The sequence below is a fragment of the Palaemon carinicauda genome, chromosome 1 (assembly GCF_036898095.1).
Source record: "Palaemon carinicauda isolate YSFRI2023 chromosome 1, ASM3689809v2, whole genome shotgun sequence".
NCBI classification, from domain to species: domain Eukaryota; kingdom Metazoa; phylum Arthropoda; class Malacostraca; order Decapoda; family Palaemonidae; genus Palaemon; species Palaemon carinicauda.
Genome location: NC_090725.1, coordinates 54,291,651 through 54,318,708, shown reverse-complemented (window position 1 = coordinate 54,318,708; position 27,058 = coordinate 54,291,651). Strand labels below are relative to the sequence as shown.

Sequence of the window (27,058 nt, the reverse complement as noted above, 5' to 3'; positions counted from 1 at the left end):
CGTCTACATCACACAGAAATGGCCCATTCGTGATTCTGCACACTCTCAACGTTCTCACCTGCTCAATCCTCTCCCCTTGCAGTAGCCACTGCGGCACCTTCCCATATGGCGACATGCCATCATGCGTCAGGAAAAGATTGATCCCATCCACTCTCTCCACGCCTATTACAAAATAACTAAAGTAGTCAGCCCCTACTAATACGTGGAAATTTTTCAACACATCAGACTTGTTGGCTGGATCGGCTAACGTGACTCCCTTGGTCAACAGATGCTGTCTGACTTTACCATAACCAGCGTTATGTATCGGGACGTCTACGGTCTCATGTGCTACTAGTTTCATTCGCACGATTCTTTTGCCCATTTCAACCCTGCAACTTACTACATCATATTGTCCTCTTATTTCCTCGGAACCAAATGGAGCTTTATTTAAGGATACTCGTCCTACCACCTTTAGGCCTAATTGACGGGCAATTTTTGCTGAGATGAAGCTCCTCTGGCTTCCTGAGTCGAGGGATAGGCGGACTCGCTTACTACCTTGCTTTTGTTGGATACCTGCCATGGCTGTTGGCAAGATAGTGCATGGGAGGTCCACATCAGACCTCTGCGCGATCTTTGCGCTTGTGCATGGTTTAGCCTCTACTTTAGTCTTGGGTGGTCGGGGGGTAGTTTCGGGCTGCTGAGGCGTCGCATTCACTACAGGGCGGGACGTCGTTGTTTGACTACTACTATAACTAGGGATCGATTGCGGTAGTCTACCCAAATCGCAAATTGCAGTGTGGTGCTTAGCATTACAGTTTCTACAGGAATTTGAGATGGGACATTTATCGCGACTATGACCTGATTTCGTACAATTAAAACAAAGACCCCTTTTCAGCAAAATGCGACATCTGGCAGCTACGTCAGTCACTTGGCGACATCCGTGAGGCAGGTGCCGTTCGCTACAAAATGGGCAGGAATTATTGTGGATGGGATGGGTTTTCGGTCTTACACTACTGTCTGGTCTTTTGTCACTCTCAAGACTGTCACCTCTCTGCAACGCATTGTCTTCTAGCATTCTCACAATAAAGTCTATTGCCTCAAAAAACTCTTCCAACGTATAGTCACATTTTCTCAAATGCTCGACCACTTTGCAGTAGAGCTTTCCCTCTGACAATTTTTGGTTTATGAGGCTCATGACCATGCCCTGGCCTATGTCATTGGTACTCAGTCTTTTGATTTGTTCGATTATGATGGTCAACTCAAAACGGAACCTTTTGAGTTCTACTGGGTTTAGTGATGGCACAAAGATGTTGGCTAATTTGCGGTGCAGAATCACGAGTGTCTGGTGCACGTATCCATATTGCTTATCTAAAAGGTCTAATGCTACACTATAGTTCGCGGTGGTTACACTTAGAGATTTTATGATTCTAAGTGGCTCTTTGCCTAACGTCCCCAATAAATATGTAAATTTAGACACTTCGTCTAAATCCGCTCTTCGATCCACATGGATTGTGAAGAGCTCACGGTAAGATGCGTACTCTTGCACTTCCCCTTCAAACGTGGGGAGAGGCAGCGGTTTCAACCTGGGGAGAGCAACATTCCCCGTAGAAGTGCTTTTCACTTAGTCTATCCTATTGTACAGTAGGGTAGAAGCGTGTGTAGCTTCACCCAACGTGTGCCTGATTCGGGCTTCAATACTAGATTCTAGTTTCACACGCTGACTTTTGTATAGCTCTCTTAACTGTCGGACCTCTACCTGCAACTCCGTTACCAAATTCTGGTAAACGGATTCAGAATAGGTCTCTAATAGCGCTTGTTGCGTTTCGCTAAGTAAGTCGTTTATTAGGCCCATCGACGCCTCGATGTGCACGATCGTGGCCACCGCCATCTTGATTAACTTTACTTCACGTTTTTTTTTTTTTTTGGGGGGGGGGGGGTTTGGCAAAGCAAGGAAAGAGGAGTAATTTTACGTTATGAAGAAAGGACTCGAGAAAAAACTGACCCATGTGGTCGATCGCACATCGGGACGTTGAGGACCTTAATTGTCCGTCTCTCTCTCTCTCTCTCTCTCAAAAGCTCATATTTTAAATTAGTCCTGTCCGGCTATGGGAAGCGCTTGCAATCCGGTTCGAAGGACCAAATGTTGTGATTTTCACCAGTTTATTAAATCTGCCCGATGTACTGGGCGGATCGCAAGGCTTTGAAGAGGCGAGATTCCCAAAACCTTCCAGGAGTTAACTAAAATACGGCGACAAAATTTAAAATTTTATTATAAAAATAAACTCTGATACAAGACAAACAACATTCTTAAGCATTCACCCGACTTAATGAAAAACAAGGCTGACTCTTGGTAATGTAACACGTGCTCTTCAAGCACAAAGTCCACACCGGACTCATTTAAAAAACTGAAAATAGTGACAATTCGAATTCAATACACAACGAATCACACACCAAATATCCCTTTTCTAATTTAACTCAGGATTCAGATCCCAATCACAAGGATCTCTACATTAAACTGCGATATAAAAAACTACATGTCTTTCACACAAATTTACACTACAACCAACCAGGTACACGAGGTAGAGAGAGGAGACTAACTTTTATACAACTTATCTTTAAGGGGACGTTGAAGCAAAGAGGGCAAATGAGGGTCGGCATCTTCGAAGAAAACTTCGTTTTCCCGCGTTAACTAAAGTTTCCTTAGCAAAGTGGAGGGAAATCCTTTTTTATTTATTTGCAAGGGGTTTGACAATGCCTTTTCATTTACTACAGAATCGTAAAACAGTTAAGGCTTTTCTTTAAATACAAGGGAAGGCTTAAGGCTTCGGCTGAGGGCCAGAACTTGTCCATATCCAATGACTTAGAAAGTCTTTGACAATAAACACATACATAAGACATTTTTGTCATGTTGCCTCAATTTTACGTTAGATTCATCATTGATATATTATAAACAGTCAATTTCCATAACACTCGCTCCTTCCCCACCAGGTGGTTAAGATTTAGGTTCCAATACAGTCGTGTATTAAACCTCAGTCTTTCGCCCGCGAGATCCCCCAGCCTTGCCCTCATTTGACGTAACGTTCGTGTAGTCAAATGGCGGGACTTTCGAATGGCCAGTTCGAAAATTCCCGACATCTAGTCTTGCTAAATCCTCAATAGCATCTGTGTTTGTAATTGTACTTTATTAACGTTAAATTCTACTATAATAAGCTGGAGAACGTAGGAACCCATATATAGTTCATATGAGTAGGACAATTACAAATACATCTAATTAAAACCTAAATTTGGGTGACAAATTTGACGGCCATCTTGGATAATGTCCGCCATTATGGATTTTCAATTGGGCAATCGGCAAGATTTCATTGTATCACTTGAAGAACTAATGTTCCAAATTTTATTCTTTTGTCATCATTTGCCAGATACAACTCAAAAGTTGTTATCTCTTGTACTAGCATAACAAATAATACCAAAAATCAGGCAAATTATGATACGAGCGTCAAATTTGGCATAATTGTTCTCCAAGTAATATTAATCAAATATGGTCGATTGCAAGGAGGAAACTTTACAAGCAGTAAATATATATATATATATATATATATATATATATATATATATATATATATATATATATATATATATATATTAACAAAAAGTATGTATAAAACGTTGTGTATGCATACAAATTTAATATATAATTTTCTATATTGGAATAACTTCTGAAATAGTATTTTATACATTCGTAATGTATAAAACAGGTTTATTTGAAAAGAAAATTCTTTACCTTATTACTTTACCATATAATATGATTTTCCATAGCAGATATAAAACTCAGTGAATTTTGTATTTATTTTTTCTTATAAAATGTAGATTTCTTCTGTTGAAATTTTAAAGAAAAAAACTTCTCTGGAATCCCCAGAACCTCCATTACGAAAGGCCCTTACTCATGTATAGCATGCCGGGTTTAAAGATAAAGAAGAAGAGTCATTATTTTGGAACCGTCTAGAGAGACCTTGATTTTACCCATAGTTTTTTTTCTAAAGACAGTTTATCATACGTCGAGTCAATTACCTGAAGTGACGGTGCTCTTTCTATCTGCAATAAAAGTAAGTATAATATTTATTTCTTGTAACAGTCTAGCAAACTATTGGTATTTTAAGTGAGTTGTAGGCTAGGTGGTTACCTGTCTTTGTGTAAGTGATCGTTAATTTTCTATCAATGCTATAAAAGATCGTTGAAGTCTGCTTGCTTATAGAAGTTGTACAGTTTATTTATATATTGTCCAAAAGGCATAACTCTTGTTTAAGTAACTTAATCTAAGTACTTGAGAATATAAAATGCTATGGAAATGTATGGCATAATTTGTAGTTATTTTAACATAACCTAACCTAACTTAATATGCTGGATGCCCCTCCACTTTTCTTGATCCAATTAAATTGAAACTAGGGTGCTCTAAATCTTGGAATGAGATACACCGAGGCCTTCTAGTCGTACCTATCTACAATTACATAGGGAGATGGGGGCTGCACAACAATTGGACTTGGACTTTCTAACCTAACCTTATGTAGGATGTTATAAATCTTGAAGAAACAATACTTACCTGAATGTAAACTTTTCCATAATTTGTACACATCACGACATTGTTACAGTTTTTGCCAGCATATGATGTTCATTTATTATCACTAGTTATTGTATCTTCTTGAGAGGATTGATACGAAAAACTTTCTCGAATCTATTGTGAATGAATGATAATGCCACATATTTGCTAAAGAGTAGCCTAGATTTTTCTTAAGTCCCAAGGATATCTTAACAGTGATACAGTACACCAGTTTTGATCCCGTTGGGGGTTTTGTTTGCTGACAATGTATTTTGGATAAAAAATGTCTGATCAGGTTATTTTTCTTATCGTTCTTAATTGTTGGTACGGTAAACATATTGCAACCTGATTGTTTCCTTTGTTTCATGATTATCCAATGAACAATGATTTTTTAATCCCACCATTCTTTCAGGAAGTATCCCTAGTTAACTGCCATGGCTTCATGTCTCACACATGAGATATTGTAGTTATTTGTATTTTGAGGTTATTGGATGGATTTACGAAGATTATTGAAGAACTCTGAGCAAGTTAATAAGTTTGTTTGTGGAAAATCGGTACTTCTTCTTAGTGTTTAGTTCCTAATTGTTACTTTGCCTTTTATTTTTTATTTTTTTTTTTTTTTGAAGGCAGACAAGTGGTACATCTGTTAGTACCAATACCAAAAACTAGGAAATATAACAATGTAATTTTATTGTGAATGACCATATAAGAACTTTTCTTTGTGTGTTTATTTAAGGAACTTTCGTTTGCAGTTTACAGGTTAAGCTTTCTATAAATAGTTATTGAATGGTGGAGAAGGTATTATTGTCGAGATTGACGGCCCTCACTTCAAGAAAAGAAAGCAGGACTGTGTATGATCTTCAAGTGACATATGGGTGTTCAGAATGTATTAAATGGGTTCCGTTAACACAAATTATTGTGTATCTAGTACGATTTGCTTTAAAATATAAGACATCAATACTAGCTACTTTAACTCAAGATTACTTGAAAGCAGGCAGCATTGTAATATATGTTCAGCGTACAATTCTCTTAAGTCTTTTGGGTATGACCACCATACAACAAAAAAGGGTGTGAAAAATGTCTTGTTTATATGTCAGAATACTTCCGACAGTATTATCTTTGCTTTATATTTATCCACAAATATCCAGAGGAAAAGCAGCTTCATATTTTTCTTTAACACTATTAGTTCTTTCTACCATCCACAATGCAATTGACAGCATTTTTCTGTTCATATAGACAAGTCAGAAGTGATTGATCCCCAAACTTCTATGTTTGCCACTTCTAATTCTCTTTTAAGGTATGAGAGGTGGCCGAACAAAATATGTAACTTTCTCTCATCTTTGGAGTTTTTCAAAATAGTAAATGAGGTCAGAAGGGTTATGGGAGAGAAGGGTGTCTCAGGAGAGAAACGACCACCCTCTAAGCTAGGAAGGAGGATCTGTTCCCTAAATTAGGTTAAGTGGATGTTGTTAAGTAGATAGCTGCTTTCATTTTACTCATTTTGTGCATTCCCACACATGGAAACGGAAGCATATAGAGGTTGGCTTCGTACTTTTATTTTACGCCTTTGCTTCCACCATTCTTTGAGTTGCTTCCATCTCTGAGCAGCATAACACCCCTATCTCTAGCTAACTCCGCTTCTGTCCTGCATTGTCTCTCCTTGCGTGTGCATCTCCCGCTTCAGTCCTATGTTTACAGAATAACTACTGGTCAGTACTGTATACAAAATACTGAACTTTACAGTAGTAATGTAGATATAGGCTATGTGTACAGTGAGTTGGAACGGTGCGGTGAGTCAACCTTCTGAAAATGGAAAACATTTACAAGTGATAACTTAGCTAATTAGGCTTCACTGTAGTGACACTACTGTATACAAAATACCGTACTTCACTGCAGTAATGTAGATATAGGCTACCTGTATGGTAAGTTGGAATGGTGTGGTGAGTCCACCTACAAAAGACATCAAACGTTTATAGTGTTACGTTAGCTAATTAAGCTGTACAGTAGTGACAGTACTGTATATATATTACAGTAATATACATTTCGCTATCTTCGAGTCATATCAGATAGGAACGAAAGTGTTTTGTTGTTACATTATTTACGCATAAGTGTGGCAGTGCCTCGTGTTGTTTACCAGAGTCCTACCGTGTACTGTACTTTTGCATGTACAGTACACGTGTGTATATTTACAGTTATTGAAATGTCTTTATACACGGATACAATACTTGTACAGTACTGTGATAGAAACCAGGAAGAAAAATATTAGGCAGTACTATAAGCCAGTCATCAATGAACACTGTTAGCAGACTGTCTGGCCAGTATCCTAAAGGTAGGAAAAATTCTTTGAGGAGAGATAGAGAATATGATGACATCAAAGGAGTTCAGTAAGATTAATCATTAGGGGTCATGTATGCATGCTTTTTACAGGTTCTCTCCCTCATTGGACAGACGGTGTGGTACAAACAACATTCTCACTCTGAGCTGGGATGCTAGCACCTATTCACCTAATTCACGAGCTGCCTCGATACATAACGAAAAAATCCCCATCCTTTAAATGACATTTCTGTATGTACCCACTACTTTGGCATAGTTTCTCATGAAGACTAGCACTTGCACTGCCAATATGAATTACTGACTATGCCCTTCCTTCTCTTTCCTGAACATTCTTCTCTCTCTCTCTCTCTCTCTCTCTCTCTCTCTCTCTCTCTCTCTCTCTCTCTCTCTCTCTCTCTCTCTCTGAGAGTGAGAAGTACTTGCACTGAGAGCCTTCACTCATTGGAAAATGGTAATGATACATATTGCTACCGCTACCTAGGAACTCTCCCCATTGGAAGAAGTATTGGAATATCAAGCTCCTGCCATTATTGCCCTCACCCAGAGGTGGTAAGGATGAATAGCACAACCGTTCTTATATTTTCTTGATGAGAGAATTGAATTTCTTCACTGTCCATTGAGCCAAAGATTGCAGTGCTTACAACAGAGATCTGATTTAGAATTTAGATACCCAGACACTTCGTTTTAGTGCTTGGAATTTTAATGTGTTGAAATAGCTTCCCGGATCAACCTAATCCTATTATTATGGGGCCTTGGGTTGGGTATAGTTATTTAATTCCTTTTGAGCAGAAATTCATTTGTTCCGTAACTGAATACAAACCACGCTATTTACATGGGGTAATTACTTCGGCGCAGCCGATGACAAGCCATAAAGTTTTAACGAGGGTTTCCTACCCCACCGCTAGTTAGCGGGGGGTAGGGAGGGTTAGCTAACTACCCCTCCCCCCTCACACACAATGGTAATTAACTCACTTTACTTTTGGCTTGGAGAGATGACAGACCTGTCAGCGCTCTCCTCTCTTTTGACTGCCATAATTTTGTTTGCTTTTTCTTTCTGTGGGTGTGTGGGAAGTTGGCCTCTACTCCTCCTTATGCGCACTTGCCCTGGACTTCCCGGCCGCCCTTGTGGGACCTTTATGTCGGCCGTAGAATCGGATCCTCACTCCTTATGCCCTCAGTGTAGGGGCCAACGGTGTGATAGGTCTAATTTGTGCATTGAGTGTAGGGAGTGGTCTACCTCCCAGTGGGAGAGGTTTGCCCGGCGTCGTAAAAAGAAGGCTAAAAGGGATCTTTCTCCTTTCGAGGCTTCTCGGAAGAGAGAAAATCCCAGGTCTTCTTCTTCCGCCGCACATTCCTCCTCCGAAGCTCCCGCTCGGGCGGCCTCTTCCAAGAGGCCGGCGAGTGGTAGCGTAGACCGTAATGTTGTTGATGTCATTAACAGATCCCGTGGTGAGGGGGAGGTCGTTGCCTCCCATAGCGAGGCAGCTGTCCCTTCCCCCTCGGAGGAGGTGTTTGTTTCTAACAATGATCTTTTTCAGCTTTGGGCTTCCTTGGGGCTACAGGGTTCGCCCTCCAAGGAAGTCCTGTTTGACATGATCAAACGGGGTGCGGCTGCCGAACAATCGTCAATTACGGCGGAGATAGATCCTCTGGCTGTGGTTGACGTTGTTGTTTCGGAAACATCCCGTGGGTCTGTCCAAACACCTTTCCCTGTGGCTGCGGTAGTGGAAGGCTCTGTCTCCCCCTCCGAACATACTTCGAGGGAGGAGCTTAGTCCTACGATCTCTCCTTCCGCTGAGACTCCCACTCGGGGGAGTTCTCTGGTAGAGACGCCTCTTCGGAGTCCCCATGATGGTCAGCTTGCTGATCCCACGGCCCCTCGTGGGTGAATAAGGCGGAGGGCTCGCCCTCCCCTTCGCCGTAGAGGCCTTCCTTCCCCCTTTAAAGGGGTTAAGAGGCGCCTCTTCAGCTCGTCGTCACAACGGTCCTATGCGGAGGAGACGACTCGCCGCTCTCCTGTCCTGCCAGCTACCAACCTAGACCTCTTCGGGGATCGTTCGCGATCCCCTTCGGAGGATGGTCGTCCTTCGGGACAAGGTTCACCTCGACCTTCTACATACAAGGCAGCTGACGTGCTTTACGCGCCTCCTGAGACTGCCATTGCACAGTCTCCAGGCCCTTCGGGATCTCAGGGACTTGAGTACAAAACTGCGCCTCTCGCCCCTAAGCGTAAGGCTCCGCCTGCGCCCCCTGCTGTCATTCCTGATGTTCCTGACATAGCTCCTCGGCGCTCACCGTCAGACGTTCGCGCCACTGTTCCTGATCCATGTCAGGGTTCCCCTGCGCGCCCACACCCATCGGCAGCTGTGCCTGGTGTAGCGCGCAAGCGCCCAACTGCGCAGACGTGCCCTGCTCCTGATATAGCGCCGCCGCGCTCACCTGTGCACGCGCGGTCAGTTCCTGATAAGGTGCCTACGCGTCCACCATTGCCAGCGCTTCGGCGCCTCCCATTTCCTGTTCCATCGCGCGAGGTCCAAAAGGTTCCTGAGTTGGCGCACAGGCTCCCTGCGGACTCGTCGTGCCCCTCGGGGGAGAGACGCGATATGCGTCCGCACGTGATTCCAGCTCCAGTGCTCACTCGCTCTCCAACGCGCCCACGTGTCACCTTGGATTCATCGCGCTCACCTAAGGAGGCTCATGCTACGAGGGAGGTTCTTGACGCGCGTTCTCGTGCAGTTCCTGTACCAGCGCCCACGCGCCCTCCAACACGACCACGTGTCGTGCCGACCCAGCGCGTCGCTCCAGAGGTTGCCAAGTCAGCGCACGGGCGCTCACGGCCGCCTCTGGAACTGTGCGAGTCTGCTACCGACACAATCGCGTGCGACGCTCAACCGACCCGTCCTGTTCCAGCTACACGCCCTGTGCCTGTGTTCAAGGCAACAGTGGTTGCCCCAGAACACCCTCACATGGTTCGCAGCGCGCGACCTCCGAAGCAGCGAACCCTGGTGCGACCTGTTCCTGATGTACGCTATGCGCACCCACGATCGCCAGCGCAACTAGCGCACCCACAGGCGAATAGACCGGTCCTTCCCGACCGTCGCCCCCAGGTCGCTGGCGACCCTGCTACAGCCCTATCGCTCCCTCGGCCGGTTCTCCCGGACACACACATGTGCCCCGCCCTTCGAGGCCGCACCAGGTTGCTGCGCGCCCGCGCGTTCGGCCTCCTCCTGTTCCAGCTCCTGATCGCCGTACGCCTACACCATCGCCTACGCGCTCTCGAGGCCTTGTTCCCGCGCACGCTGCTGCGCGCCCCCATGCTCACGCCGCTGCGCGGCCCCGTGCTCATGCTGCAGCGCGCCCCCGTGCTCACGCGCCCGCTCCGTTGCCAGCGCGCCATCGCTCTTGACCATCCACCTGCGCGCCATCGCGCCCTCGCGCCTGCCCCCGCCCACGCGAGTGCACGCGCGCACGATTTTCCAGCATCCCCTGCCCACGCGGGTGCGCGCGCGCACGATTTGGCATGTGCGCGTGAATTTCCAGCATGGCGTTACTCTTCCGCGCGCGACCCTGCTCCGGGCCCGGTTCACGAGCCTCAGCGCGATCGCTGACAGGCGGATTCTTCCTTGTCGCGCTCCCCTCCCCTCAAGCGCAGACCAGCGCGCTCGCCAGAGGGGGAGCGCTCCCCGGACAGGTCTAGGGATTCTTCTTTTCCAGTCCTGAAGGCGAACCCTCGTTCGTTGACTCCTCCTAGTGATCCGTCGATCCCCTTCCCTCCAGAGGGAGTGTCAGACAGCGCCGCTGTCAGACAGCAGCCGTGGTTCGACACCCTTCTCAAAGCTCTCGTGCGGGTGATTAAGCCAGCCATCTCTGATTCGGGTCGCGAGCCAGCGGCAGTTTCCTACCCCCTGAAGAGGAAGAGAGGAGTCTCTCCTTTGCATCCTCCTCCGAGGCCTAGGCTGTCCCCGCGCAGATCCTTATGCAAGGCTCCTACTCCACCTCAGACCTTCTCGCCCTCCCCTGCGGAGGAGGAATACCCCTCGTCAGGAGAGTCGGTCAAGCAGGAAGACTTCCCCATCGCACCAATGTAGGAAGTTCCTCCTCTTCCCGAGAGGTCTCCTCGTCCTGAGGTGGAGAAGGACCTGCCTCCTTCACTTTTAGAGTCCTGTATCCCGCTCAGGAGGGAGCCTAAGGACTCCTAAGACGATTCCCAAATCGTCAGCCAGGATCAGACAGGAACAGCCTAGAGCGGTCGAGGATGCCCACGTGTCCCCCCAGGAAGAGACCCTGGGGACGGGAGACTTCGCTGCAAGTCCGTCGGGAGGCGAGCACTAGGAGTCAGAACATGCGTTCTGGCAAGTCCTGACCCTCATGAGGAATCTAAACTGGATCCCAGACCCTGAGGTCCCACCTCGTGAAGGGAAGGACACGGTTCTGGACCGCGTCTATGGCACTCAAAAACCCTCTAGTGCCAGTGCAGCTTTACCCTGGTCTCAGGGGATGAAGAGTGCCAGAGACAAGATCGAGGGACAGCTCGCGGAGCTTGCCTCCTCCAGCAGATCGAGAGCCGGGAATAAACTCCTCCCTCCTCCTCGAGTCTATCAGAGGAGGTACTTCGAGATCCTCGAGGAGTTTTCGCTGAGTCTTCCCTTACACCACTCCGTGGAAGAGCTCACAGGGGGAGTCCCTCTTGAGAGACTCTCCAACCGGCACTTGTCCTTCTCCGCCACTGAGATCCAGAGTCAGGAGAAGGTCATCAAGTGCGCCATGAAGGCCGCTTCATGGCTCGACATCTGGCTGGGGTTTCTGGGCATCCTGGTGCAGTCCGAGTACCTCTCCAAGGAAAGCACCAGGAAAGCGCTGGAAACCCTCCTCCTCTCAGGCACTAGGACCATCGAGTTCCTGTCCCACCAAGTCTCGAGCTTGTGGGCCAACACGATCCTCAAGCGTCGGGACGCTGTGGCCGAGAGGTTCCACCGTAAGGTTCCCAGCGCGGAGTCTAGTAGGCTCAGACACTCTTCCGTCCTCGGTAAGAGCCTGTTCGAGCCTAAGGACGTGGAGCTCACTGCCGCGAGGTGGAGGAAGTCCAACCAGAATTCCCTCATCCATAGGGCCCTGACATCAAGGCCCTACAAGCCTCCGGCAGTCCAGCAGCCCCTCCCTGACAAGGACACGAAGAAGACAACCGTAGCAGCGAAGCCCAAGGTGTCTAAGCCCTTTCCTGTCAAGAGCAGGAGGAGCAAGAAGTCTTCCAGGGGAGGCAAGAACCCTAGAGGTACCGGCTGAGGCCGGAAACGCTAAGGGTGGCAATCCCCCTGCATGTCCACCAGTGGGGGGGATGCCTTCAGAGTTGCGCAGCAAGGTAGCAGCAACTCGAGGCGGATAACTGGACGATCTCTGTGATCTCTCAAGGGTATCGTGTCCCGTTCACGGCATCTCTACCTCCCCTGACAGCGAATCCAGTGTCATTGATTGCCATGGGATCGGCAAAAGGGCAGGCCCTCCGGGCCGAAGTCCAGACCATGTTGGAGAAGGACGCTCTCCAGGAGGTCGTGGACGGGTCCCCAGGCTTCTACAGTCGACGTTTTCTTGTGAAAAAGGCGTCTGGAGGCTGGAGACCAGTCATCGACCTCTCGACCCTGAACGGGTTTGTCAAGCAGACTCCGTTCAGCATGGAGACGGCGGACACGGTCAGGCTTGCAGTGAGACCGCGAGACTTCATGTGCACACTGGATCTGAAGGACGCGTACTTCCAGATCCCTATCCGTATGTTTTCAAGGAAGTACCTGAGATTTTGCCTAGACCACAAGATCTACCAGTTCAAGGTGCTGTGTTTCGGTCTCTCCACAGCGCCTCGGGTGTTCACCAGAGCCTTCACCATCATCTCTTCATGAGCTCACAGAATCAGCATCCGTCTCCTTCATTACCTGGACGACTGGCTGAACCTGGCAGACTCGGAGGCATCCCTTCTTCGCCACCGAGACAAGCTCCTCGAAGTTTGCCGGGATCTGGGGATCGTGGTAAACCTTGAGAAGTCCTCTCTGCAGCCCTCTCAGAAACTGGTATATCTAGGCATGATCACAGACACCAATCTTCACAAAGCCTTCCCATCAGACGAAAGGATAGCAAGGCTGAGGAAGGTTGCGAAACCTTTCCTCAATCGAGAAGAACTCCCGGCCCAATCGTGGCTTGGTCTCCTCGGCCACCTCTCCTCTCTGACCCGTCTCATCCCCAACAGTCGCCTCAGGATGAGATCCCTTCAGTGGCGACTGAAATCTCGGTGGAGTCAAGGACTCGACTCCCCGGACATCCTGATCCCCATGGGATCTGCGGAACAAGCGGACCTCGAGTGGTGGGTAGCAGACGAGAACCTATGAAAGGGAGTGGATCTTCTCGTCCCTTCCCCAGATTTGATGCTGTTTTCGGACGCATCAAGCAAGGGGTGGGGGGCCCACGTTCTGAACCACAAGACCTCAGGCCTGTGGTCAGAATCAGAAAAGTACCTTCACATAAACCTGCTGGAGATGAAGGCCGTTTTCCTGGCCCTTCAGAAGTTCCACCAAGTCCTGGCGGGCCACTCCGTAGTGGTGATGAGCGACAACACCACGGTAGTGGCTTACATCAACAAGTAGGGAGGTACATTTTCGGAACAGCTATCCCATCTTGCGGTAGAGATCCTGAGATGGTCCGAGGTCCACTCGATTTCACTTGCGGCTCGCTTCTTTCCAGGCAAGAGGAATGTGCTCGCCGACAGTCTGAGCAGAGCGACGCAGATAGTGAGTACCGAGTGGTCTTTGGATCCTCAGATAGCCAACAAAGTCCTGACTTTGTGGGGTTCCCCGACTGTGGACCTGTTCGTTACGGCATTGAACACCAAGCTTCCGCTGTACTGCTCCCCAGTCCCGGACCCCAAGGCCCTCTGGCAAGATGCCTTCCAACAACGGTGGGACAACATCGATGTGTACGCCTTTTCCCCATTCTGCTTGATGAGGAAGGTCCTCAACAAGACCAGAACATCGGTCAATCTCTCGATGACCTTGATAGCTCCGCTATGGCATCATGCAGAGTGGTTTCCGGACCTTCTGCAGGTCCAAACGGAGATCCCGAGGGAACTCCCTCCATGTCACGAGCTACTCAAACAACCAACCTCCAACATCTTCCACAAAGCCGTAGCTTCACTTCGACTTCACGCCTGGAGACTATCCAGCATCTCCTCAAAGAGAGAGGATTTTTGCAACAAGTTGCGGAAAGGATGTCTGACCATCTGCGCAGGTCATCCGCAGGAGTTTACCAGGTGAAGTGGCGAGTTTTCTGTGGTTGGTGTCGTGGAAGGGGTATCTCTCCCTTCGATGCCACTTTACCAGCAATAGCGGAGTTCCTCGTATATCTGCGGGAAGAAATGCGCCTTTCAGTCTCGGCAGTGAAAGGCTATCGCTCAGCCTTAAGTTTTGCCTTCAGGCTCAGAAGAATGGACATTTCCTCCTCGCTGGAACTGTCTCTGCTCATATGGAGTTACGAACTTACCTGCCCTCAGTCGAAAGTGAGACCTCCTCCTTGGAACGGGGTTCGAGTCCTCAGGTCTCTTAAGAGGCCTCCCCACAAACAATTACGCCAGGCTTTTGATCGCCACCTTACCTGGAAGACGGTGTTCCTGCTAGCTTTGGCCTCGGCCAAGCGAGTCAGCGAACTGCATTGTCTCTCCTACGACGTCGCCCATTCAAGGGGATGGGGGGAGGTAACGTTCAGCTTCGTCCAAGAGTTTGTTGCTAAGACTCAGAACCTGGGAGTGCCGGATCCCAGGTTCGACTCCTTCCAGGTCTCGAGTCTTCGTTCTGTAACAGATGACCCAGACCATCTCCTACTGTGTCCAGTCAGGAGTCTGAGGTTGTATCTGAAAAGAACAGTTGCAGGCCGGCCCCAGGTGCGAGCCTTGTTTGTTAGCACAGGGGCAACGAAGAGGAGGGTCACCAGAAATACCATCTCAGCCTGGATCCGCAAGGTGATCCACCTGGCCTTGAGTTCTGACCCTCCTCTGTCACGGCACCCTAGGGCATGGCTACGTCCCTGGCCTTCAAGAAGAACTTTTCGGTGACGCAGGTCCTGCAAGCAGGGGTGTGGAAGCGTCAGACCACCTTCACGGCCCACTACCTGCAAGACGTGACACACAGGAGGCTCGATACGTTTTCTATCGGCCCTGTGGTGGCTGCACAACAGCTGGTCTAACCTCTGGCTCCTAATGGGACAAGTAGCAGAAGGCTGAGGGCATTGTTACCCGGTTTTAGTCTTTGTGAATGAAAAGATCTGTCTGCCCCTTTTCTTTTCTTCATCCTCTCCTCCCTTGGAGAAAAACAGCATCCTGGGTCCTTTGCACAGCTGACCTCGAACCTCTGCTGGTAAGCCATGCTTCCTTGTGTTCCTAGTATTAATTTGTAATACTGTCATGTCCCCATACCCTGACGAGGTGGTATTGGGTAGTCCTAGCCTAGATTTCCTTCTAAGGAACTCCAGGTCAACTTCCTAGGACGTGTCACTGCTCACCTTCACACACAACTTACATAGGCCGCAGCAGCCCCTCGGCTGACTGCGAGATGCAGGGGCCCCAATCCTCGAGTTGCTTCATGAACTCGGGTTCGGGGCCCCCGGGCAAGCCAAAGCCAGTATGGCAGGGGACTTACCTCCCTTCCTAAGGGTTAAGTCACCCCATGTAAATAGCGTGGTTTGTATTCAGTTACGGAACAAATGGAAAATTCGTAGATACAGTGGAACCTCTACACACAAACGTATCTACAACCGAATTTTCCAACATCCCAAGTAAAATTCGAGTAAGCAATTTTCGTCATACAGGTTGTATCCGAATTTTTCGACACGCGAAGTTCAATTCGAACACGTTCCTACTCTACACCCGAATTTTTTTTTCAACACCCGAAGTAAACAATACCCGTGCAAGTAGATGGTACTCATAGCGCCGGATGTATTTCTTATTTCCGCCGATAGAAGGCAGCATTTCTACCTCGGAGGGACCCTCATTTAGCATGGCTTGGGACATTCCTCTGTTCTCGTCGGCTTCATGTGGTTGTGCCCTGTGCGTTCTGCTATTAACTGTGTTTTAATCGTTATATTTTACGTTCATCCTTTTACGGTATTTTACGTAAATCATGGGTCCTAAAAGGCTTGGTTTCGCAAGTGGTAGTGGTAGTGGTGAGAAAAGGAATAAGGAAATGCTTTCTTTAGAAGTAAAGCAAGGAATTATTGAAAAGCATGAGCGTGGCGTCCGTGTGAGTGAACTTTCAATAGGTTCGGCGCAAATAAAAGAGGTGTTAGGAAAATATCGAGACGTGGTCGACTTCATCGACAAATACCATCCAAAGAAATTGCAGGTTTGTCGTGTAGTTGCGCAGTTTGGTGATGTTTCCTTAACTTATTTTCGAAACATTCTGAAAAGCTGTACCAAGCAACTTTCTATCGATAGCTTCTTTAAAAAAACTACAAAGCGAACTCGTGATGAAGAAGATGGAAGTGGTTCAAAGAAAACGGCAAAGATTGAAGAGAAGAAAGTTCAATCAATCTTAAGAGGAGAGAGTGAAAGTGATTAGAATTAATCATCAAAAAGAAAATAAGAAAATGTAAAAAAAAAATATAAAATATGAAAATAAAAAAAATAAATAAGCTAAGTTAGGTTAAAGTTCACTTAATGTAAGTTAGAATAAGTTACGGTAGTGTACATTTATCGTAGTCAACCTCTCTACCTCTTCGCCGCCCGTCCGTCTCCTCTCTGCGTAGAAAGACCAACAACACCTGCGCTGGACTTTCTAAGGTAAAGTGACGCTAGAAACCCGTTTCTTATTTATCATTTCTTGATCATTATTCTTTTTTACAAGTCTATTATCTAATTTGGAGTGCATATTGTCATGTGTAATTATGTGTAGTGAGTTATCATAGGTTTTTGGGCTCAACCACGGATTAATCCTATTTCAATGTATTCTTATGGGAAAATTGGTTTCTACATACAAACATTTCCTACATCCAAAGTCGGTTGTGGAACGGATTAAATTCGTATATAGAGGTACCACTGTGATTCGTATTTTTCCTAATGATACAAACCTAGCTATTTACAGTTATGTGCCCGCCAGCTCTGTCCCCCAAGATAAGTCCTACCCTAAGTAAAGTGAGTTAATTACTGGTGTGTGTGAGGGGGGAGGGGTAGCTAGCTGTGGGGTAGGAAACCCTCGTTAAAACTTTATGGCTCGTCATCGACTGTGCCGAGTAATTACCCCATGTAAATAGCTAGGTTTGTATCGTTAGGAAAAATACAAATTATATACGAATTTGTAATTTTTCTCAAAAAGCAGAAGAGCTATCCATACTTTTTCTTCTCAGCTAGAAGGCAAGATCCTTTCTAATGCTGCAGCCAGTTACTAGTGGGCCTTTGGATCCTGAAGGAACATGAAGGAGACCACACTCCAAGTCTTCTAGACAGTTCTTCTGGTCTTTTAAGCTAACTCTTCTGGTGGAAATGGTGACTGGTACTGGGTAACCGACTTTCTTCCCTACCTGGATTCCATTCAGGATAAAGATAGCAAGTGCTATACAGTCTGCTATTGGAAAGTAGACTTCTCAGGGAACCCACAGGACTACTTGCATCCTTATACCCATCCTTCAGTCTAACAAGAAGTATCTGCTCTTTGTTATGAGGGCTTTAGAAACCAGTTTAACCTTGCAATTTCAATTTTACCACTAGCAAGCATTCATGCTCACTTCCTCTGGAGCTTACTCAAATGAGATTTACACCATTTTCTCTACGATCAACTTGCCTGTTTCACTCCAGGGAGCAATGCTCCAGGTCTGAGATAGTCAGGCTTTCTTTGATCTCAATCTGAGAATTGTGTTCATTCGCTAAGCACTGTCTCATGGCTGATCAGAAGATAGTGAATCAGTGTGTGTTTTTAATAAAAGGAATGATCTTATCAGAAACAGGAGCTTCAGACTCCTCAGTGACAGTTTCTTTTGAATGGTCTCTCATATATGAAAGACTTGTGCTACTCTCGGCTGTAAACCAGCAATTATTCTAGTATTGTTGAAAGCATCTCTGGTCGGCGGCTAGCAATGTCCTTTCCTCATGGGTTCATTGGAACAGGAACAAGGGATGACAGAGTCCAGTTTCTGATTGATGAAATGCCCTCCAAGGATCCTGCTTTTCACAGACATATACAACGAAGGGAGAGTAAAACTGAGGAGCTATAATACACCAGGGACATGCTTTTATGGAAGGAAAACACATTTATATTGATCTACAGAAAGTCCAAGCAACGCTTCCATGTTGGCAAGCTTCAGACTGAGTTTGATAGAGTACCCGGTATCATTGAAGAAAGACAAAACTACTTGTCCTAACATATGTTAATAGGCAAAGGAATATGGTATCACAGATCCCTTTCAATTGAGTAGCAGGTTTACGCTGTGGCAGCAAGCAGATTGATAGAGATGTCAGCAAGGTCCACTTCAAATAAGGGGATGTTCTATCAGACACACTGATACCAGGAGCACAGAGTAGGACCATAGGGGGTCACAATATCCAAACATTCCAAAAAGGCTTGTTGCTTTTTAGGAATCACCATCAAAGAATCTCTTTAGCCTCCAAGTTAATCAAGAACTTCCAGTACACAGCTCTTAAGTTCTAAAATATCTTCCAATAAATTGCTCTCCAGTTTTGGAACATTGACATCTTTTTAGACCCCTTCATATATATATTTTTTTCTAGATCCTAAAACCTCTCTGCACATATTTCCTAGTTGACTGATCCTCAATAGTCTGCCGGTGATATTGAATTCAGGCTACCCTGGGAGCTCCAATGTGCTATATTCTAGTTGTCTCCAGATTTGCTGATGCTCCTTTTTGAGGTACCATTAGAACTACCCGCCATCTACTGGGGCATTTTTTCTTTCTTGGCATCTGTACAATGGTATACAGTTCAGCTTTCCTTCCTCCATTTAGGCAGCTCCTCTCAGTCTCTTCAGTAGAAGGCTTTGACTCATCTTTATACCAGTTCTCAGACTGAAGAGTTTAGCCCTTTCCCCTTCGAGGGATCAGCGGAGGATCAGGAGTATTTTCAAATAGTCCTCCATCTCTGGGAACTTGAATCGCATTTTGGATGTTACTCTAGTTTTCAGTCCCAGAACTAAACCATGCATGAGCATAGAAAGGGGAACAGTTTGGACCCTATGCCAAGTCTACTCACAAGCCTTGAGCTTGGTTTTAGAGTAGATGTGGCGCTTGTCATTTTGTATGTAACGAATCATTTTCTAATGGAGAAAGAATTTTGTTCAAGATCCATATTTTAGCTATACAACTCCAAAGTCAAGTTCTTTTTTATGTCTTCTTTACAAATGGGTTTCAGGAGGACTTGCCTCTCTGTCTTGTAAAACCAAGAATACTCACTACTGAGATATTTGAGGCCCTTTTCAAATCTCAAAAGAGACTGGCTTCACCAAAAATGCAAAGAAAATATCAAAGAACACTGCTACTTCTGATTTGTGCACTATCGGGCATGCTGATATAGAAGATGGAAAAAAATTCTCAATTTAAGTGGTTGAAACTAGGAATATTGGATTGGCCCCAACCATCAGGGAGGGCCTGACAGTAAGGCTATTTCTGAAGAAAGGAGTCTCGTATGATAGACCTCCTTTGCTGCCAACCACCTATGGAAGTTTACCCATAGGTCAAAGGATAACCTTATCCTAGGTCCAGCAGTAGCTACTAAAGCTATATTTCGAACCTATCTCCATCATGGGATGAGAAGCATCTTCTCCTAGATAGAGGTTATGATGTAAACCAAGAAGGATAGATAGAATGGATGGCCTTTCCTTTCTTCTGTTCCCTTCCATGGAGTGCAATAGGTCATTTTGTTATATGCTGGACCAGATGATGGATAAAGGTAAATTTCATGACTGTACTCATCCGCACATAAAATGATGGTATCGAAGTACTTCCACCTTCTTCCCAGACAAATGTGGGTTTGCATGTAATTGATACATGCTTTTTTTTTCACGATGAACATAGAATTGGATTACATAATTTTTGGGGATTTATTTTCTTATGTGACCACCTATCAGTCTCCTACTATGGGTTTCATAGACAGTGCCAGTGCGATTTTTTGCAATTATTCTGTAACGAACACTCGTATCAGTACGAGATTTTACTATAGTGTATTACACCCAGTAAGGAAATTTATAGGAGTATCATGAATCATTTATTGTAAATAATAAAGACTTTTGTACCTATACCAAGAGGCAAAACTCTTTAGCCAAGCAAGAAAACGAACACCAGGTTGGAAGAGCTCCGCCTGCCTACAACCTCCTTCACATCCAACCCCCATCTTCTTCCTCCCCTCTCCTTTCTTCCCTCACCTGCCCTACGTCTTTCCTTCTCTCTTTCTCTCTCTCTGAATGTTGCTTTGATTTAAACATATTTTTTTACGATTTTTTTTTCTATCAATCTAATAATAATTGACACTGTTGTATAAATGTAACAGTTCAGTGGTTGTTACCCTCCAGTTAACTTATTAATATCTATTTATACACTGATTTGCTCTCTCCCTCTCTCTGCCTGTCAGTTTCTACTAATGTGGGGAGTTGTACAGAGGCTTAACCAATTTTTCCTTTTGCCCCATGCTTCTGAAATTTAAAGTCTTTGCTAAATACCAATATATATATATATATATATATATATATATTGTCTTTGAGTTTGAACAATATGTAATTGTACACAATTATATCATTGCATATTTCGGTATTGGGTATGAGCATAGATGATAGGTATCCATAGGAAATGAGAAACAAAATCTTTATTTCACCTAATGCCACATATATCCCCCCCCCCACCCCCTAATTGAATTTGATTGAATATTGGCATCGACCGGTGACGGGACTCAAATGTGGGTAGGGCATAACCTTCATATTTAATTTTTTTTGTTTATTTTTTTTGGTGTTTTTATTTTCATTTTTTTTTTAGTCTTCATCGCTTTCTAATAGCAAGTCAACTTCATCTTCAGTGTCACTGTCAAGATTAATAATGACAGGATCAATACTGTCATGCATGTTATCTGTTGAACGATAACTATCCTCAAAAGGTCGTGATCGACGTACTGCCCCTGCCCATACATCGCGAGTGCCAGAGATCCTTGCCTCCTCTAATCTGGCATGTAGGTCGGCTCGGGTGAAACGTTGGAGTGAGGAGCGCACATAACGTTTCATGTGTCCCCACACCTGCTCGATTGCATTGAGCTCGGGATGTGCGGGCGGCAGGCGGACAATTTCATGGCCCCATTCTCGAATGGTGTTATCTACCTTGTACTTAGGCTCTGGCCTATTTTGACGGCATATGTATAGGAGTTCAGGTCTTGTAGCATGTTGCGGGAAGGATATATTTCTGCGCTGTAACCATTCAATGAGGTCAGATTTCCTGGTAGCTGTGGTGGGACAACGACTATCTTCTGTCATTATACTGTGGTATGGGGCATTGTCCATCACTAATACCGAAGGCTCCTCCAGGAGTGGCAGGAGCTGAGTTGTTAGCCAACGTAGGAATATATCGCCATTCATTTCCCCGTGGTAGTCGTCGCTGGTATTTTTAGCAGGGAAACTGAGGAAGGAACCGTCAATGAAGCCATCGGCTGTACCACCTGCGACTACCACGAAACGTTCCCCCTCACCTGGTGGCACCTGACGGCTGTAATTGGCACTGGTATTAGGCTGCATGGTATCCACCCATTCCATGTTATGGCTCATTCTGGTTGTGAACCACGTTTCATCCAGGTACACTACCTTCCTGCCGTCTTCCCTATGTCTTTGAAGGTCCCGCAGGGAACGTATCCTTTGGCACATGATGTCAATTGACTCCTTCCTGACATACATCTTGCGCTGAGTGGTCTTATACTCTATTCCCATTTTGTGGAGTAAGCGCCATAGCTTAATCTTTGGGGTACTCTCGGGGATGATGCTTTCTTCCTTCAGGTTCTGTGCCAGGGATGCGAGAGTAAAAGCCTTCTTGGCAACAAACTTTGTATGGATGTGTCGACGTATGGCTCCTACAGAGAAACTGTCATAGATAGGCTGTGCTGGAGGCGTTGGTGGTGTGACGGGACGTGGCTTAGTACTACGATACACAATTGAATGCACCGTACTCAATTTCATCCTCAAGGCTGCTGCAACACGGTGGTAAGGCCTGTATGAAGGAAAGACTTTATATAGATATGTATTATATAAAATAAAATCTTAAACATCCATCACTTGAAAATAAATGTATCAGTATAATCAAGGCTTTAACTCTGATGAATGTCCTGTGGAAAAGGTCAATATTTATTAGTAATTCATAGATTAACTGTAACAAGTCACCTATGCAAACTAATCTGAAGGCAGTTGTCAGCTTTCTCTTTATTAAAAAAGATGAAGAGTTGGGTGACAAACTCATTTCTGCAACCATACGGACAGACATGCTCTGAGGTGGCCATCACTTCTTTAAGCTCTCCCTCGTAATACCAGTAAATGGCTAATGCCCTGAGTAGAAATAAGGTTTGCCAAAAGAAGGCAAGAAAACGCAGGTACGTATACAACAGCCATTTTCCTATCAGTCATAGTGTCTATCACTCAGCTACCCCAAAACCCTTCAGATAGGTGTCAATCTAATAATTATTTACATAACCAATATCATAGAGAGAGAGAGAGAGAGAGAGAGAGAGAGAGAGAGAGAGAGAGAGAGAGAGAGAGAGAGAGAGAGAGAGAGATGAGCAAACCAGTGAATAAAGCAGTCAGTCATCTGGTAGGTAACAACCAATTGAATTGTTCCATATCTACAACAATAAATATTATGATTAGATAAGATAGATAGATAGAGTGCTTGATATAAAAAAAAATCATACAAAATAAGTTGCAACTTAAGCTACCTTCTCAGAAAGAGAGCATGAAGGGAAGGGAAAGAACGGAGAGGGATGGATGGCGTGGAGGTGGAGAGAGATAGCTTGAAGCAGGGGGAGAGCAGGTGAGGGGTGAAAGGAGAGGGAGGGAGGGGGTGGAGGTAGAGGTTCTGTATATTATTGTTCGGTTTTGTGACTGAATGATTGAGATTTTGCCCTTTGGCATAGGGGCAAGTGTCTTTATAATTAATGATTAACGATTCATTATACCCCTATAAATTTCCTCACTGGGTGTAATACCCTATAGCAACATCTCGTATTGATACGACTGTTCGTTACAGAATAATTGCAAAAAATCGCACTTGCACTGTCTGTGAAACCCATAGTAGTTTGGATCAACCCTAAAATCTACATCATCTTCGTGCTTAGGTTCTTAGGAGGTTGACAGGGGTGATCACTTTTGCTCCTCTTCAGGAATGAAGTGCATTTGCATTTCTTGAGTTAACAGTCATTCAGTTTAGGTTCCAGGACCTTCTCCCATCCAAGGATGAGTCTACTATTAAAGGAAGATGGTTTGTATTTTTGTTTGAGCAAATCAGAAATGTTTTAAGGCAATTTGTATTTTCCTAAATGTATTACCACCATTCCTTTGAGTTACACTGTCTACCTCAACTACCTCACAATTCATAGGTTGAAGGTCAAAATGATTTTTGAGGTGCTAACACAAGTGAAATTTCCATTGAATTGAATTTGACGTCGACATTTTATGTTTAGACTAGGAGTGTATGATGTCGTCATTGCAATTTGAAAAATTATAGCAATGAAATTCCACCCATAACTACCATAGGCTTTGATACCTGCTTTACAAATCAGAGAGCATGAAATAAAATAATTAAAAGGAAGAGAGGCAGCTTTGTATACTGGACGAGATTATTTGAACAGTTTATGGTTGAAGAAATGAGGTTGAGACACTGTGTATTTGTAAACATGGCTAGGAATTGCCTATCTAGTCTCAATGCCCTAATTTATGAATTCTTTTGAAGACTATGCCTAGGCGTGGCTAGGCTAGCAGTAAGCTATTCCTACCCTAGTCTGCAATGGCAGTTCTTTAAATCTTAGGTGAGTTTGCAACCCATTAACTAAATGAGTACATGGTGCCTACCTAGCATGAACTCGTTTAAAATATTGCTATTATAAGACTCAGTTTTGTATAGTTAGGAAAAATACAAAATAATATTAAATTTGTTGGTTTTTGTGCAAGAAGGGTATTTGGCATTGAAATTTATTACTTACTGATGAGAAAGTAATAAAGCATATTAATTTGTAAAAGTATTTTTACCTCATTTAAACAAGCGCTACATAAAACTGAAGGATCAACATAGATAGCAGAAGGAACAAACATGAACTTCATATACAGCAACAAATTGTAATTAAAGTTTCATTGATAGCTAATTTTTTGCTTTGCTATGCATTCCTCTTTCAAGTTCTTTCGTGATTAAAGAGTTTATCAATTCATTTAATAGGATACCCAGTAAGTACATCATGAATCTCGTTATACAAAGATAACTAACATAGTTAATAAGCTATTGAATAGGAAAAGGAATAGCCTAACACTTAATATTGTCTTGCAGGCTATTAGGGAGGGCAATGAATGTAATTATTGAAGCATTGACTATTATTTTTATCCGTACAGTAAAGGATAGTCACTGGAATGAGTTTGGAGGAAGAGGCACACCCTTCTGGAAAAAACCCAAGAAGACTAGAAAAACTATGCGCTGAGCAATTTGCCAATGATATTGCGCTGAAAGCGTTACCATTCATTGAGTTGTATTTTTGCGACAGAGAGCTTATACAAGAGTTCCTTGCACCGAACCCCAACTTCTTACTAGTAAGTAATTAGTTTTCCAATGCTGAAGAATAATTAAAACTTATTCACTGCTGTATCATTGCACTTGTATATGAAAAGATAAGTCTTCCATTTCTTAATACTTAGCTCTATAATGATTAGTGCCCTTAATATATGTAAACATGATATGAAACAATTTTTGTAAGGCTTTAATTGGAAATATTTATCAACGAATGACTCACTTATTCAGAACCAACTTCTTCGTCTGAAAGCTTACTTTTGGGATGATACATATCAATGGCTGGGTCACAAAGGATCATTCCTAAGGAGCATCGTTAATACCGCTATAGCAGATGTATTAGATTACCACTCGGAAGTCACGGAAGGAACTCGCTCTCTACAAATCTTCACTGTGTTCACTTTTCAGTTGTTATTCCAGTGTGAAGCTGGAAGGATATCTACGAGAAAATATTTTGTAAGGATAACTTATTTCAATTTTGGTTTTTGATCAGGTCATTTCTATTTATTTATCATTATATTGAAGTTTTCAAATATATTTTTTTCACCGTAATCATTTCTGCATTCATGCAAAAGGTCAGACACTTCGTAAAAAATAAAAAAAAGCATGTCCTTCAAGTTAATATTTTAAGTCCGTGCATGTGGTCTATGTCCACCTATTATGGGTAGACCTAGATATTGTTTATCAATCTTCCATGTTTAAAGTATCTCATATGTTTTATCATTAACCACCTTGTTCCCTCGTCTAATCTTGTAGCATCTTTCCATTATCGTTTTCTACAGATTGACTAGATTGTGTTGTACATTTATTTTTCTCTTGATTGAGATCTCTTACCTTGTCCTGGGCTCAGATTTTTCCCCTAGCAAACATGTGTTAAAAATTCTTAATCAGTCAAGTAAATTTAGCTTTGTGTTTTAATTAGGTGTGATGATCTATATTTTCGTTTTTTTATATTTATTATTAAATAATTTTTTTCAATATTAAACTTAGCCGGTGATTATATAAGCTGCAACTCTGTTGCTCGACAGAAAACTCTACGTAAAAAATCCGCCAGCGATCGCTATGCAGATAGGGGGTGTACTTCAACAGCGCCATCTGTCGTGCAGGTACTCAGTACTCAATGTAAACACAGAACTCAATTTTCTCTCTGTCGGGCTACCGGCAAGACCTACTAATTCGCTGTTACTAACTGGATTTGTTTTCACAACTATTTGGTGAAGTACACTATTCTAGTTTTGAGCTTTCGCTATGCAGGTGTTTTATCTTCATCTCAAAACTTGAACTCGTTTTGGATAGATTTAATTATGGTGACAAAGAGAGTATGGACTCTTTCTCACTTTTAAATGGCCGACCCTTCCCTTAGACGGAAGTGTGTTTAGGTTTTTAGTAATTTTTCTTATCACGTTATAGATCTATATATTTTATATCTCTCCGCCTTTATTAGGCCTCTTCGATTAACTTTCCATTTATTATAAACATATAAAAATAAATTTTAATGTTTTGTTTATATGCGACCTTTCCTGATAGTAGGCGGTCCTAACTTGCAACCGAAGTTAATCAACGTTGAGCCCGTTATATCGTATTTAGCCTTTAAAGAATTTAAAACTTTTTAAATGTAATGTTTTATGAAAGAATTTCTTTGATAGTCTTCGTACTGTTTTCAAAGATGAACTAACGTTTAGTTTTTTAGGCTACGCAGTTGTTGACGTTCAGGACGTTCAACATGCGCTCTATCGTTACGATAGAGAGAGAGTGTATCACGGTTTCACTTTGCAGTAAGAGTAAATCGATTCTGACGTTTTGTTCATTCTTTCTTAGCTTAAATGTTTTAAATTCTAATTTAAAGGAACTTTTTATTTGGAAAACCTTTCAGTTTTTTCCTTTAGTCAAATAACATGTTTTTTTTACGATATATAATTGGGCTCTTCTCTTAGGTGCGAAATCAAGAGAGAAAGAGAGAGAGAGATAGAGACGGAGGGAGAGAGAGGAGAGAAAACGTTCCGTTCAAGCGGGTAACGTTGTTCTCGTGTTACCCTCGTCCCTAGTCTCTGTACGGGGAGGAAGGTAAAACTTTTTTAGGTTTTTATTCTCGTCCCCAGGCTATGTGCGGTGAGAGATTGAAAACGTAGTTTATATGAACTAGTGTTTAGTCTCTTTCCCAGCCACTGAATTTTTTTTTATCTTAATATATGTTTTCTGTTTTTTGCTGGTATTAATGAGCTGCATTATACGACTGATTTCGCAATTACTACCTTTTAATGAAGGGTAGAATTGCGTGTTTCAGGTAGAAATCAGTAAAAGTTTCGATTTCAGTGAAATAAGTGCAAAACAGAAAATCGATAAAGTGATATGCGCAAAGTGTTACAGTGTTGTGTCCGAGGGTTC

General features: G+C 44.0%; 1 protein-coding gene across 2 annotated transcripts in view; it reads left to right on the top strand.

Moving 5' to 3' along the window:
• Positions 1–3,925: 3,925 nt before the first annotated feature.
• Positions 3,926–27,058, top strand: part of LOC137648235 (uncharacterized) — a 68,722-nt gene continuing 45,589 nt past the window's right edge. Inside the window, exons 1-4 of one of the 2 annotated variants that reach the window (XM_068381168.1) lie at positions 3,946–4,082; positions 4,986–5,127; positions 24,502–24,696; positions 24,905–25,129. In XM_068381168.1, the coding sequence (XP_068237269.1) occupies positions 24,520–24,696; positions 24,905–25,129 (402 nt within the window). In that variant the 5' untranslated portion in view covers positions 3,946–4,082; positions 4,986–5,127; positions 24,502–24,519. Of the gene's footprint in view, positions 4,083–4,985; positions 5,128–24,501; positions 24,697–24,904; positions 25,130–27,058 lie in introns of both variants that reach the window. The other variant, XM_068381160.1, reaches the window with a different exon arrangement.